At 47.9% G+C, this 14,673-nt stretch overlaps 1 protein-coding gene across 12 annotated transcripts in view; it reads left to right on the top strand.

The window, feature by feature from the left end:
• Positions 1-14,673, top strand: part of Aopep (aminopeptidase O (putative)) — a 305,721-nt gene that overhangs the window by 169,310 nt on the left and 121,738 nt on the right. For all 12 annotated transcript variants that reach the window (XR_013111995.1, XR_013111994.1, XR_013111996.1 and 9 more), the window contains 2 exons: positions 7,554-7,743; positions 12,804-12,910. Coding sequence is in view for 6 of the 12 variants with exons in the window: in XM_076938857.1 (XP_076794972.1) it covers positions 7,554-7,743; positions 12,804-12,910 (297 nt within the window). In the remaining 6 variants the exon portion in view is untranslated. The remainder of the gene's footprint in view (positions 1-7,553; positions 7,744-12,803; positions 12,911-14,673) is intronic.

The following is a 14,673-nucleotide window of genomic DNA, read 5'->3' as shown; positions in this document are numbered from 1 at the left end:
AGAGAGAATCATGTTTTGTCATCTGTGTGCTTCAGCAGATGCCAATTGAAATGTACTTTTCAGGAAAGTTCTCCAGACTCTGCAGAAAACATAGCGCTTTCACATCAGTGTAATTAAAGACAAATCAAGACACACATTGCAATACAGTCAATATTTGCTTTTATGGTGTGTTTGGCTGTGTCTCTGAAATCCCAGAAACAGAAATGCCTGTGTGTCAGTAACAGAGAGAGAGAGAGAGAGAGAGAGAGAGAGAGAGAGAGAGAGAGAGAAATATTTATCTGCTTTCATCTTTGAGAATCCAGAAACGACTACTAGGGCAGCTCCTGTTCTTTAAGAAGTTGGGAAACTCAGTCAAATACTGATTTTTCTGCCTTAATTCTTCAGCATCAAAATACAAAATACTACATGCAGTTTCAGTGAACTTTTAGAAGGGCAAAGACACTCATTACTAACCCTTGCCTACTTCTCAAGGAAAGACAGTCTCAGCAAGGTGTATCCAGTTCCCCATAGCAGAGTCTCAACTCTACATGGATGGTTGTTGAGAGGTAAAGCCTAGGCCATGGTCTCTCTGTGTGTGTGTATGTAGTACTTCTTGGTGGGACAGGTAGGAAGTGCCTGCTGCCTGCCCACCCATCCCAGCACTTGTGAAGCTGCTGCTTGGCTGTGGGCAGAGGCTTTCCGGAACCGGGTGGTCTTTGACTGCTGTTGGCAGCTACTGATCCTCAGCAACACTGAGCCCAACAAGGAAACGACAACACTGTCTCATCTCCAAAGTCTCTTTCCTTCCCAAACTCACTAGGAAGCCTCTCTCTCTCTCTCTCTCTCTCTCTCTCTCTCTCTCTCTCTCTCTCTCTCTCTCTCCTCTGTCACCAGTGCATCTGCTTTAGAGCCTCTCCCCATCTCCCATATGCACTAACCACAATCCCTAATGGGACCAAGGTGTGGGCCGTTAGGCAACTTTAGTGTCAGTGTCAAACCTAGGACTATGAGCTTGGAGAGCCGAGAGCCTTGGCCTAATGGGTTTTTTATTTGTTTGGTTAGATTGGTTTAATTTGAGTTTGTTGTTGTTGTCTTTTTTGACAGTCTCAGTATATGAATATATACAGCCCAGAGTAGCCTTGAGCCTTGAGATGATCCTTCTGCTACAGCATCTTAAGTGCTGGTGTTCAATGTGTGCACCACTGTGTTAATTAGTCAGGGTTCTGTAGAGAACAAAACCAGTCAAGTTGTGTGCTAGTTAGTTTTGTCAACTTCACACAAGCTTAGACACATCTGGGAAAAGGGACTCTCACCTAAGGAATTGCCTCCATCAGAGTGGCCCACAGGCTTGTCTATGGGGCATTTTCTTGACTGCTGATTGATAGAGGAGGCTCAACCTAGACTGCGTAGGAAATGTCAGCCAGGCAAGCCAAGTAAGCAATGTTCTTCTGTAGTCTCTGCTTCAGTTCCCACATCCAGGTTCCCACCTCCTGACATAGACATGTGAGCTAAATGAAATAAACCCTCCTTACCTCCTTAGTAAGTCCTTAAAGGCTTAGCAAGGAGAAGCTAACTGGGGCAAGCTGACTACTACCATCCAGGCCACCATGCCTAGCTGGCCTGTTGTGTTGAAGATACAGTGTGTCCTTCCCTCAGTGTCTGCTTCCTAGTTTGCCTCTGCCACTTCTTCAGTCTCCTGCTGCTTCTTGCATCATAGGAGACCTGCCCCTGTTCTCTGTTCTTGTTGCCTGCCTCTTCTTCCTCCTCTTCCTCCTTTTCCTCTTCCTCCTCCTCTTCTTCCTCCTCCATATCCTTGGGTTTTGTTTTTTTGGTTTTTTTTCTGTTTAATTTTGTGTTATCTACTTCCTCCCTCGACTTATCCTTCCCAATTTGTTTCTTCCTTATCTTTGGTCCTCCATTTACCCAGCCCCCTCATTTTGTTATCTTGGCTTCTATAGCACATTTAGTTTATAATTGTTCCACTACACCCCACCCCCAAGAATATCCATCTGTAGTTAAAATAGGTGTGTGGCCCTTCCAAGGGCCTTTGGAGCCATATACCAGAACTGGCCTCACCTGTTTCTCTAAGGAGAACATAAAGGCATACTCATGGAGTGGTATCTCTCCCTCCACCCTGCTCTCTTCCTTCCTTTCTTCCCAGGAAGAGGCTAAAGCATTGCTAATCCAAAGGCCTGTTTTATCAGGCCAGTTCTGGCTGTGTTGTAGTCACAGGAAACAAAGATCCTAAGGTATGGATGGTATCTTCCTTTCCATGACTCTTCCATGACAGAACACTGAAAAATCTGAAGTCATCATACCAGGGGCTTGCTGCACAGAAAAGCCAGGAGCCTAGCAGCTATGGCTGAGCCCAGGGAGTCTGGGCAGAGTAGACCAGAGTGAGCTGGTCTACTCTGGCACTCTGGCCTAGTGACTTTACTTGCCAACCTGGGGAAAGGAGCTCTGTGTGGTTTACCTTCAGCATCTGTAAAATGAGATGATAACTGTCTTTTCTAAGGTTTGGGTAGAGGAGGTGAAGGAGGAGCTCAGTGTGAGGCAATCATTCTGGCAGTGTGTGCCCTTGGGAGAGGCAAGCAGGAAGGGATGCTGGGCTGAGGAAAAGGCTGCTCAAGTAAAACTTGGCTTGATCACCACATGAAAACCTGGCAGGAGAACCATGTGAGTAGTCCCAGTGCTTAGGAGGCAGAGGCAGGAGGGTCCCTGGAGCCTAGAAAATCAGTTAATGAGCCTTAGGTAATGAAAGACACACTGTTTCTAAATACAGAACACCAGTGTTTCTCTCTGACTTCCACACATGCACACTGTAGTGAGAAAAGGTAAAGCTTCTAGCTTGGGGGCAGTCCTCAGCTACTCTGCCACTGTCATATTGCAGTTTGAGCCAATACTCATCCAGATAAATGAATAATTAAATATTATTACGTTTCAAAGAGAATTGTAGTGGGTTGGTGAATTACAGCAGGTAAAGCCACTTGCTGTCTAACCTAACAGCCTGAGTTCCACTCAGTAGAAGGAAAGAACCTGACTCTGTAAGCTGTACATTGTCATGTGTGTCTGACCTTCACACATGCACCACACACACACACACACACACACACACACACACACGAAGGGGATTGGGGCAGCAACTAACAGTAGCCTTTTCTGCTAAACTTAGGTTTCCTGAAACGCCAGTTGGATATAGCAGTTCTCTCTCAAGCTGTTCGGAACTATGTTGAGGTAGTTCCACAGGCTAGAACGAGACCCTCGGCATATGACACGTGTAGCAGACACGCAGCTCAGTCTCCTTGTGAATCCCCCAACAACTGGAGCAGAGGCAGTCCATGAAGCTGTAGCCTTACTGTGGTATCCTTTCCCCAACAGGCCTGCCTTGTCTCTCAGTGGGAAAGGATCTGCTTGATCTAGCAGGGACTTGAAGTGTTGGAGGTGGGCAGGGGGTACTCAGGAGACCCCACTCTCTCAGAGGAGAAGGGGATGGGATGGGGGAAGGATTCTGAGGGAGGGATGGGAGGGGGCAGCATTTGGGATGTAAATAAATAAATATTTTTTTAAAAAAGAAAAGGAAAAAAAAAACCCAAAAACTGATCATCCCTCACACACGCACCCCTTTAAAGACTCATCCACTACAGTGAGTCACAGAAGAGGAAGATGGAAAGTGACCATCCCCTGTTGAGTAGTCACAGAGGTAGAGGGGAGAAGAATCTATGAGCCCTTCTAGGCCATCTTTTGCGGCCTTTGAAGTGACAGATACATTCCTTACATTAGACCACAGCCAACAAAGAAGGACTAAAGGGTCTGACTCCAGGGACAGGAGCTGATGGTAAATGCACTTATGGGCAGGCAGCTTACTGAAGAAGAAGGAAGCAGGTGTGAATGGGGGAGGGGCACAGGACTTCCTCCTAAGATTACTTCAACCCAGACCCCTATGCCCATACACTGTAGTTGTCCAACCATGTCGGCTATTAAACTATACAAAAGAAGGTTGCTATTATGTGACTGACTCTAAGATCTTTGGAATTATACACTCCTTCCAAGTTCTCTCTCCCTCTAAGCATATGGATGGTAGACTCCATTTGTTGTTGAAATTTAGAAAAATATTAAGTCCATAAGAAGTTCAAGCTCAGTAAATATGTCTCCATGACACTTGTGCAGAAGTGCATTTGGCCATTCCTCATCCCATCTCCCACACCTCCATCCCCCACAACACCTCCCACCTTCCACACAGGACCCAGCCACTCAGCTGGCTGTGACCTGGTGCTGAGGCTTGGAGCTTTTGGGCTGAGCTGCTATGTGTGCTTCTCTCTGTCTCTGTCTCTGTCTCTGTCTCTGTCTCTGTCTCTGTCTCTGTCTCTGTCTCTCTCTCTCTGTCTCTCTCTCTCTCTCTCTCTCTTTCTCTGTCTCTTTCTCTGTCTCTCTCTCTCTCTTTCTCAGCAGCAGGATGGGGCCCTGCTGGCCAGGCCTCCCTGGAAAAAAGCAGAAATAAATCAAACACTAGCTCCTACTTAAGATCTGATGAAATTCTCCATTTCCTCTCCAAATTGAATTCCTCCCTCAGGAAGGGAGCAGTTTCTGGGAGTCACAAAGGCCTCCTTCCTTCTCTGCTGGAGGCATGTTTTAAATTAATGGACACAACACTCTAATCTGGCTGGGTGGGTCTCATTAAGGAGCAGTAGAGAGAGAGTTTTCAGGCTGGGTGTGATACAAGCATCAGGCATCTAGTGTACTTGGCTTCTGCAGAGGAGTGGCCTCCAGCATGCTGGGAAAGTGAAGAGCATAGATCTGCCGAGGCTCTGAATGTTCTAGGCCTGCCCATAAGTGCACTTACCGTCAGCTCCTGTCCCTGGAGTCAGACCCTTCAGTCCTTCTTTGTTCTCTCTCTCTCTCTCTCTCTCTCTCTCTCTCTCTCTCTCTCTCTCTCACACACACACACACACACACACACACACATCTACAGCAGTGAGGATGTGGCAGAGAATTCAAGATAAGGGCTGTTACTTTGAGATTTAAGATGGCAATCCTGCATAACTCTCATAATACATTCATTGACTTATGATTTTAAAAAGCAAAACAATAACAACAAAACCCTTCCTCTTAGTATGAAGATGTTAGCAATGTGATTATCTTCCCTGAGGTAGATGATCCCTCTTCCAGGGCATTAGAATTCCAGACAGGGGTTTTGCCAGAAGGGAAGCTTGAACCAGATGCATGGGTCTGAGAATACAGGACTGGACTGTGTACCTGGGAGTGGGCCTTGCACAGCAAGGTCACGGTAGGCTAGTCATTCTGAAAGCTCTCTGTTGTGGGGTACTGTCCGTGCTAAGGGACCTGCTAACAAGGGGACATTGACTGTTGATCCTCAAAGTGAACTGAGGTATGTTGTTTTCTTTATTAGCTACTGAGGAAAACAGTGTTTTAAAAATTCTACTTGCCTTGAGGAATTCTGACATTCAGAGTCAGAAAGAGGGAGGAAAGTCGTGGTCATTCCTTATGTCCCAAATGTGTTTAACACCCTTGAGGGTAGCCATTGGAAGCTTGAAAGCAGGGTCCCACATGGACATTGTTATTGGGAGAGCTCTGAGTGATAACAGGGTTACGGTAACATGTTAGACAGCCTTGCTTCACACTTCCTCCTTCCCTACAGGGAAGAAGGAAATTGTTTACTGGGAAACAGGAACTTGAGATGGATCTCTATAGATCCATCTTAAGTGCATCCCAGAGGCACCCGAGCTCAGGAAGGTGAGGAGATACGTCTGGTGGAGATGACTGCTCATAGGGAACAAACTGAAAGATGAAAAATGAAGCTCACTCCCCACCAGCCACTCTTGTGAATTCTTCCATCTCTTCTGGAATAGTCATTCACATGGGCCTCCATTGAAACAAAGCAATGGACCCCAGTAAGGGGCAGTCCCCCTACAAGTCCACGTGTCCCCTTTTGAACCTTCCTGGCTTGTGCCAGATTCAGCTGTCTGATCTCTGCCCACATGGCCATGGCTGTCACAGTGGCACTGGACCATCTCCAAAGATGAGCCTGCTCAGTCTGAAGTTACTCTGTTTTGTTTTAGCTAACGGGTGTACTGCTGCCAGCAGTATGTCTGGAATGTTATTTACTTGTGCATTTCTGTGGCTTTTCATGTAGCATCACACTTGGCAGAGCCAGGGGTCATTCATTTGAGAATGCCAGGCTGTGCCATTTGTTTTTCCTGGTAAGGTAAAGGGGACACTGGCTCCTGTGCTGGGAGCGTCCCTCCCTGCCTGCCTTCTTACATTTTTGTCTGAGCTAGTAATCTCTTTGACTCTTGGTACCTGTTGCACCGCACCCCTTTTTCCTCAGTGCCTCAACATTGCTTTAATATGTGGGGTTTCTGTGGGCTTTCCGGAAAGCCTGGCAGATGCTGTTTCATTTGCGTGCCTGCCCTGTTATTACTTCACATGAAAGCTGTCTATTTTGGCAGTCCTGACTCCCGAGATTGCAATTTAGTTCTCTGAGTTGAATGGGTGATATTGTGCAAGAGAAATATAGGTGGGGTTTTTCTCTAATGGGGGATGTGGGGGCGGACCAAAAATCTGCATGCTGCTGTCTTGGCTTGTGCAGAGCTGACATGATGGCAAACAAATAGGTTTTGAAAGAAGGAACTGATTCCTTACTTTGGGAGTTCTCACAACTCGCTTGTTTTAATTGACAGATTTGTTTTTAAAGAACAAATTCTTCATTAGGAAGGACATCAACAAGTTCTAGATAAATGCTAAAGGCTGAAGGTGGGAGCAAAGCAAAGATTCTGTCTGTCTATCTTTCTGACAGCCGCTTCCTCCCACGTCATCTCTGCAGTTTTAATCATTGCATTTAGAGTCACAGAAGAAACTATGGAAACTGAGATGAGTTGGCATCTAGTGTCAACCCTTGGGCTATTTGCACCCCCTGGGAGGGATAGTGCCCACCTTTTCCTCTCAAGGTGCCCTGGTCACATGAGTCTGTAAGGGCGTGAAGCTTACATGGAGAGTCTTTGTTTACAGGCACAGGGCTCTTCTCTGGGCTGCCCTGGAGTCTCCCCTTTGGTTGTTAACTCCACAGTCAGCTCTAGTGTGAAATGGAAGATTTGGGGTTCTATTCTTTTCGGCTTTTCCTGGCCTTCCGCGTGACTTCCTGATTTGCTTGTGAGCTGCAAGAATTTTTGGCCGAACAACTTCTTTGATCATTCTCATGACAGCATACACTCCACATTCTCACACCTGTTCTTCTTTTACAGTCCAGATTTCATAGTAAATGTTTCCATTGCCTTGTAATTTTTTTTCAGTATAAAACTTAGTGCAGGTTACACTTATTACAGGTAATAGCAGCTTGATGACAAAGACAACTGCTGGCAGAAACAGCAACCTGAACAGCTGCCAGAAACGTAAACGGCCACTTGATTTAGGTCTAAAAGCATGGCAGCCGCATCTATCCATCATGATCCAGCATGCACACAGTAATAACAGACTCTGTGGGCTAAGCCGCCCCATTGAGTAGCCACAGGGACAGGTGCTAACAGGACTCCACGTGTTTTCTCTCCTATTATCTGCAGCCCACACATCATCTTCCTCTCTCAGAGCACCTTAACAGACACAAGCCATCTCTGTGGGACCCGTCTTTGCCATGAAATTGCTCACTCCTGGTTTGGCCTAGCCATCGGGGCCCGAGACTGGACAGAGGAGTGGCTCAGTGAAGGATTCGCCACTCATCTGGAAGATATATTTTGGGCTGAAGCACAGCAGGTGGGTTCAAAGAATTTCCCTGCTCAAAATCAAATTCTGTTTTCACTCATTCATTCATTCATTCATTCATTCATTATTCATTTAATAGTTATATGCTGAGTGCACTAAATACTATGTTTGCTGAATAAATCTCTGTAAAAAGTCTCTTCCCTTCAAGTTCACAATCTAGAGATTGAACAGACAACAAAAGGAAACAGCAATGTGATAAGTACTGTGAGGAGAGGGGGGCTCACACAGAATGGGGGAGCTCACACAGAGTGGGGGAGCTCACACAGAGTGGGGGAGCTCACACAGAGTGGGGGAGCTCACACAGAGAGGGGGAGCTCACACAGAGAGGGGGAGCTCACACAGAGTGGGGGAGCTCACACAGAGTGGGGGAGCTCACACAGAGAGGGGGAGCTCACACAGAGAGGGGGCACAGAGAAGGGGAGCTCACACAGAGAGGGAGAGCTCACACAGAGGGGGGAGCTCACACAGAGAGGGGGGCCTCACACAGAGAGGGGGGCCTCACACAGAGAGGGGGCCTCACACAGAGTGGGGGGCCTCACACAGAGTGGGGAGAGCTCACACAGAGTGGGAGAGCTCACACAGAGTGGGGGGAGCTCACACAGAGTGGGGGAGCTCACACAGAGTGAGGGAGCTCTCATAGAGTGAGGGAGCTCACACAGAGTGGGAGAGCTCACACAGAATGGGGGGCCTCACACAGAGTGGGGGAGCTCACACAGAGTGGGGGAGCTCACACAAAGTGGGGGAGCTCACACAGAGTGGGAGAGCTCACACAGAATGGGGGCCTCACACAGAGTGGGGGGAGCTCACACAAAGTGGGGGAGCTCACACAGAGTGGGAGAGCTCACACAGAATGGGGGGAGCTCACACAGAGTGGGGGAGCTCACACAGAGTGGGGGGAGCTCACACAGAGTAAGGGAGTTCACACAGAGTGGGGGAGCTCATACAGAGAGAGGGAGCTCACACAGAGTGGGGGAGCTCACACAGAGTAAGGGAGCTCACACAGAGTGGGGGAGCTCACACAGAGTGGGGGGAACTCACACAGAGTGGGGGAGCTCACACAGAGTGAGGGAGCTCACACAGAGTGGGGGACCTTACACAGAGTGGGGGGAGCTGTTTTGACCATGGAGTCACAGAAGACCCCTGTTAAGGATGTGTTTGAGCAGAGGCATGAAGGAGGTCAGACTCCTGCATTGCATAATCCTGAGTGTTAAACACACGGCATGTTTTATTTTGTTTCTGTTGTTGTTGTTTTGTCTTGAGACACGGTCTGGCTATGTAGCGACAGGCAGCCTAGAGCTTGCTATGTAAACCAGACTGGACTTGCACTTATGTGAGTACCCTTCCCTTGCTATGGGCTTTTTAAATAATCAGATTCAAGTATTGATCTGTAGTGCGTGTGGCTCATACTGGGTGAGGCTGAGGCAGGAAGATGGACAGGAGTTGAGGCCAGCTTAGTCTTTATAACTTCCAGGTCAGCCAGGATTAGATAACAAGACCCCATCTCAACCCCCTCCCCTAAAAAAAATGAAATGAAAATCAGGGGTGATATTGTTGGACGAAGGACAAGGCATTTGATGCTGTGGACTAGGTGGTGTGACAAACTGGCCTGTGCACTTCCACCACAGTCAGTTGTCATGTTTAGAGGGAGGTTCAGTGTAGCTGGAACAACTAGCCTCAGTGTTTTAGAAAACTCAGTGTTTCTAAATTCTTAGGTGATGTTCAAAATTCAGGAAAAAATGTTATAAACCAGGGGTAGTGGCTCACACTTTTACTCCCAGTGTGGGAGAGCTTGAACATGAATATTGCCACAGCTTTGAAGGAACCCTGGGCTATGCAGTGAGCTCAATGCTGGCCTCAGCTTGACTAATACCTTGTCACAAAACACAAAAGGCAAACGTTTTATCCACTGTACAAATCAAGAGCTGAGAATCTCTACTCAGCGGCCATGCTTCTGTTTATCCTGTAGGCTATAGGTTGAACCTGTATGTTCAAGAGCTGAGAATGTCCGCTCAGTGGTCATGTGCCTCTGCTTAGCACACAGGCCTGGACTCAATCTCTAGTATGAAAAGCATAGTTCACACACACTTTCACTGCCTCCACTTTAACCTTGACCCTGAGCTCTCCTGAGCATGGGATTGCAGAATCGTTTCCTACCTTCCGTCTACTTCCTGATCCTGAGGCCACTCCTTTTCTTCATGGTCTCCATCCTTGCCACCCTGGGCTTCTTGGCACTTTTCTAAAATTCCCAAGTTTGTTCGTACTGTTTGATTTTGATCAAGAACAATCTTGCTGGTAAAATCTTGTGTTTTGGCTTGGGGCCCCATCTCTTATTATTAAACTGATTCATACCTCAAACTTCCCAACACAGCTTTGCTGGACTCTGGAGTCCTGTCACTTCTGCTGTGTGTGTCTTTTTTTTATCCTCACTACAGAGACAGTGCCATCGCACAGTGGCACAATATCTCACTTGTCTTCTTGTCCTCTACCCACATGGAGCTAGCAGGTACCAAACTATATACCCCACTCCAAAGAAACTACCCAGTTGATTGAAAGGGCAGCTAGGATCTGAGTTGGACCAGGTTTGAGTCCTAGCTCTCTGTATCACTGGCTTTCTGAGTACAAGCAGGATATATAGCTTCCTTGGACCTTGGTTTTCCCCTTGGGGAAATAGGTCTAAGAAGGTTCATATTCATCAGTTGGATGGGACAATGTGTGAGTGACCTTAACACATTCTAGACACATGGAAGCTGTGTGTGAAATACCTGTTTGCTTCCATCCCAAGCCCATTGGCATTCTGCACAGGGTGAATATCAGTACGCCTCATCTTCATCTCTCCCCTAAGCAGTTCCCCACTAAGACAAGCAGACTGGAACTCCTGAGTTAATTTCAGCCATCCCATAGTGTCTCTGACTTCATTTTAGAGAGAAAGCCCTCTTTTGCCGTATGCCTTGTCTGCTTGATTCTTCCATCCTGAGCATCTCTTCACCAAGTGACAGAGCAGGCCGACCTGCATCTCTCAGCTGCCAACATGCCTTCCATGGCCTTTCTATGTTCGACCTATGGGACCAGAAGGTAATGGCTAAGAGAAGCAGTCCATGGATGGGGAGAAGAAATACCAAAATAAAGAGCAAATGAGTGCCAGGTACTACGCACATTCAGAGGTAGAAGAGGCCAGGAAGCCTTATGGAGAAGCTGTCTGCTGCTGTGGTCTCTCCACTACTCCTGTACACATAACCTTCTATAGGGGCTGCCTCACATCACCTGCCCCAGTACATGGAGTAGTTTCAACATACAAGAATGCCAATGCCCTTTGGGCAGACAGTTTTCTAGAGTCCTCCAGAGGGTTTGGGATGGTTTCTAGAGAACATCTATCACTCTAATCCTGTTCTCCAAGGCCCAGCCTGATGGATATTTCTTTTATGTCTTCCTGCAGGAGAGGGGCATGAGGGCCAAGGGTAGGACTCTTCTCTGGGCTGCAGCAGCTCCAGTAGAGACGAGGGTGACAGAGTGCAGTGGTGGCGGTGGCTAATGGAGACACGTACTGCAGCACTGAGCCTTAGTGCACAGCAAAGCACGTCAACTTACAGACTGAGGGGGAAGCTGCAGTCTCTAAGAGCAGTAGCTGGGGAGAAAAGTGAGTTGACTGGCCAGGTTGAGTGCTATACTACCTTCATTGACTGGATAAAGTCTGTGCTCCTTCCAGATATAGGTCATTCTACTTGGGCTGTCATAATCAAACTCCAGAAGTTGTGGCAGAAGTAACAGCTCAAGAAGCTGACAGGAAGCCCAAGATCCAGGGACCAACAGGATTGCTTTTTTGTGGTGGCCTCTTGCTCTTGCTGCTGCCCCATGGTTGCTTCCTCACTTGAGTCTCACACAAACATTCTTCCACTCTTGAGACAGACAGAGTTTTGGCATCTTCCTGACCACAGCCCTGAAAGTCCGCCCCCGCCCCCCCCCAATAGCTTCATTTAACTATAATCACCTTTGGAATGTCTTATCTCCAAATACATTCACATAAGCTCACTCTTTCATATGCATATCTTGTGGATCAGCCTACTGATCTTCTGGCCCCGCTGCAACTCTGCCATCCTGCCTTGGTTGTCTGCTCTCAACCTGTCTATACCCCTCACTGTGTTCTAAGAACATCATGCTCTTTCCAAGCCAGTGGTACTCTCTCACTCTCTGAAGTCTCTGTCCCTGCAAGCCTAGGCACCACCACCTACCCTGGAGGCCTCCTGGCCCCTTGTATCCCTACTGACAAAGAGCTGCTCCATGGCCCTTGTTGAGCTGCATATTGTCCCCAGCATGATATTAGTGTCCTCCAAGGTAGTACAGTCTTCCATCCTGACCCAGGGCCTACACAGAGATGTGATGAATGCATTATTAGAGACCAGTAATTCCTAGAAATGTTTGCAGATCTGAATGTTTCCCTCCTTGCAGTGTACTCCACTGCCTGGCTTCTCTTATGGAGATCCCAGCCATGTGGCCTTGTGAGCACATCCATGTGACAGCAGCCAATTCTGACTCTGTGGAACAGTGTGATGGCCTCCCCTGCCTCCAAATTGAGTCCAGACAGTAATACTTTTTTCTGGATCTATGCAAACAGAGTCATCTGGATTACATTAGCAAGCTCCACTATAAACAGTCCTTAACAAAATTGAGGGTTGGGAAAAATAAGAGGTAAGTGGAGGGGCCTTTCCCCTCCCCATGCAGAAGCACAAGGCAGGGAAGGAAGGCTGGTTAGAATCAAAGGAGAAATGGTTTATGGGGAAGACCCTGTTTCAGGTGAGTATTCTGGACTGGAGTAGTTTCCAGGGCTGGGGACTCAAAAGTCAGGGCTGGCTGCACCATCAACATAGGGGCTGTACAGTACTTACCTGATGCTCCTTGGAAGAACTCAGGGGATCACGTTGGCCTCTTTTGATGGAGAGCAAGGAGCAGGGTAGGCTCTAATTGTCCCCCACTGAAACAAAGCAAGTCCTTTGCTGAGGAAAACCTGACCAACACATGACTGCTGTGCACATTTTTTGTGTCTGTGTCCCACGCAGCTGCCCCCCCATGAGGCCCTGGAGCAGCAAGAGCTGAGGGCTTGCCTGCGCTGGCATCGCCTACAGGATGAGCTTCGGAACTCCCCAGAGGGAATGCAGGTGTTAAGGTAAGGCACCAATGCTTCCCACCACCACCTCCCCCTCTCTCCCTCCCTCCCTCCCTTACTTTTTGCTTTTAAAATCAAGCAGGGCTTGGGTTCTTCACACTAGGGATGTGATTGCTATCTTTTAAGTCTTACAGGGTGTGTGAGTTTTGATTTGCCTCTTGAAATTTTCCTAGTATCTCTCTATTCCAGGAGGGAGGGAAGGAGAGAGAGAGGAGAAAGAGAGGGAGAGAGAGAGAGAGAGAGAGAGAGAGAGAGAGAGAGAGAGAGAGAAGAAATAACCAGCATGAGGCCATTTCCGGTACTAAATTCCTCACTTGAAGTTCTAATAGTCACTTTATGTGGTAACTGTGGACGTGAAAAAGGTTAGGGTTCAACAGTTTGGCAGACAGTAACCCTTTAAAGCCAAAGAGGGGAAATGTGTAAGAAAATATTGACTGCTCTGCGTTTAGTACTAACAGATGTGCATGTCAATGGGCCTTTTGTTCAGTTGTTACCCAGCAGGAAACCGCCACTGCGCTCTGCACTCACAGCAGCTCCTGGGTGGTGTTCGCAGACTGCACATGGCACTTGGAGGATTACTTCATGCCGTTTTCCCAGTTCTGTCCTCTCTCCTTTGGTGCTTTTGTGCTATAAATACTTACCTGAAGCCTCTTGTCTAGCCTCAGGAGCACCAAGGTTGCTAGGACAACAACAGAAGCTTCCATCCAGCCCCTGTTGAGGAGAATCAAGTGTTTAGAATCTGCAGTAGTAGGCAGGGTGGCCCATCTAGGAATTACCCCTTTCTCAACCCATTGCACATGACTCCCTGAGGGCTACCTGCTCCCTCTGGGCAGGGCCTGCTGTGGGTACTTCTGCTGTTGTTTGATGCTTTTAAATAAGCACCTGCTCCTGGGCAGGGCCTGAAGCATGCTGGGAGGCAAAACCAAAGCAGAAACAGACCAAGCTGCTAGACCCTTGGGAGCAAGGCTGGTGGTGCTTTTGTGTCCTGCTGCCCTTGCCAAGGCAGGCTCCCTGTCTGCGTGATAACTGTCGCCTCCCAGGCTGACTCATCCATTGTTTAGGAGAAACTGCGGCAACAGTGGTAAAGCATAGCCAGACAGGAGCCAGGAACCAGAAGCTCCACCATTCCGCTCTGGGCCACTGTGCCTGCATCTTTTCCCTTAGTCAACCTCTGGCGAGCCAGCCACACAATGCCTTCTCTCAAGGAGCTTCCACTTAACAGGAGCAATGTAACAAGCCCAAGCCCATCATAGGTGGTAAACAGCAATGTAACAGGTTCAATCCATGGTTTCTGAACTAACTAGAGAGCTTCAAGACTGAGCTAGGCATGTGCTCAGCCTGGTAGGGTGATGAATACAAAGGTTTTGAGGCTGGAAAGAGCTTTGTTGTGCCTTGGGAACAGAAATGGCAGAGCCATGAATCAAGAGGGGCTTTACCTCACATTCTTCAGAAGCCTGCTAGTCTCTGGTGTGCAGGGATACTGGGTCACCTGCTGTTTCCTGTGTAGAAGGGACAGAGAAGAGAGAGCAGAGGTGCAGTAAAGAAAGAAGGTCTGGTGGAGTTGAGAGCTGTGTGTGTGTCACTCACACACACACATGTGAATATGTGGTTGTGTATAGAGACACAGCCAGCAGATGCTTACTGAATGGTCTATGGAGACAATGGCAGCGAGTATGCAGAATGCCTGGGGCTTTGAATTGGGTGCTTGGGTAGATGGTGATGACATTTATGTAGATGGAAGAGCAGGTGTTGAATAAAGACTC

The sequence above is a fragment of the Arvicanthis niloticus genome, chromosome 8, assembly GCF_011762505.2.
Source record: "Arvicanthis niloticus isolate mArvNil1 chromosome 8, mArvNil1.pat.X, whole genome shotgun sequence".
NCBI classification, from domain to species: domain Eukaryota; kingdom Metazoa; phylum Chordata; class Mammalia; order Rodentia; family Muridae; genus Arvicanthis; species Arvicanthis niloticus.
This window is presented reverse-complemented; position numbering and strand designations above follow the sequence as displayed.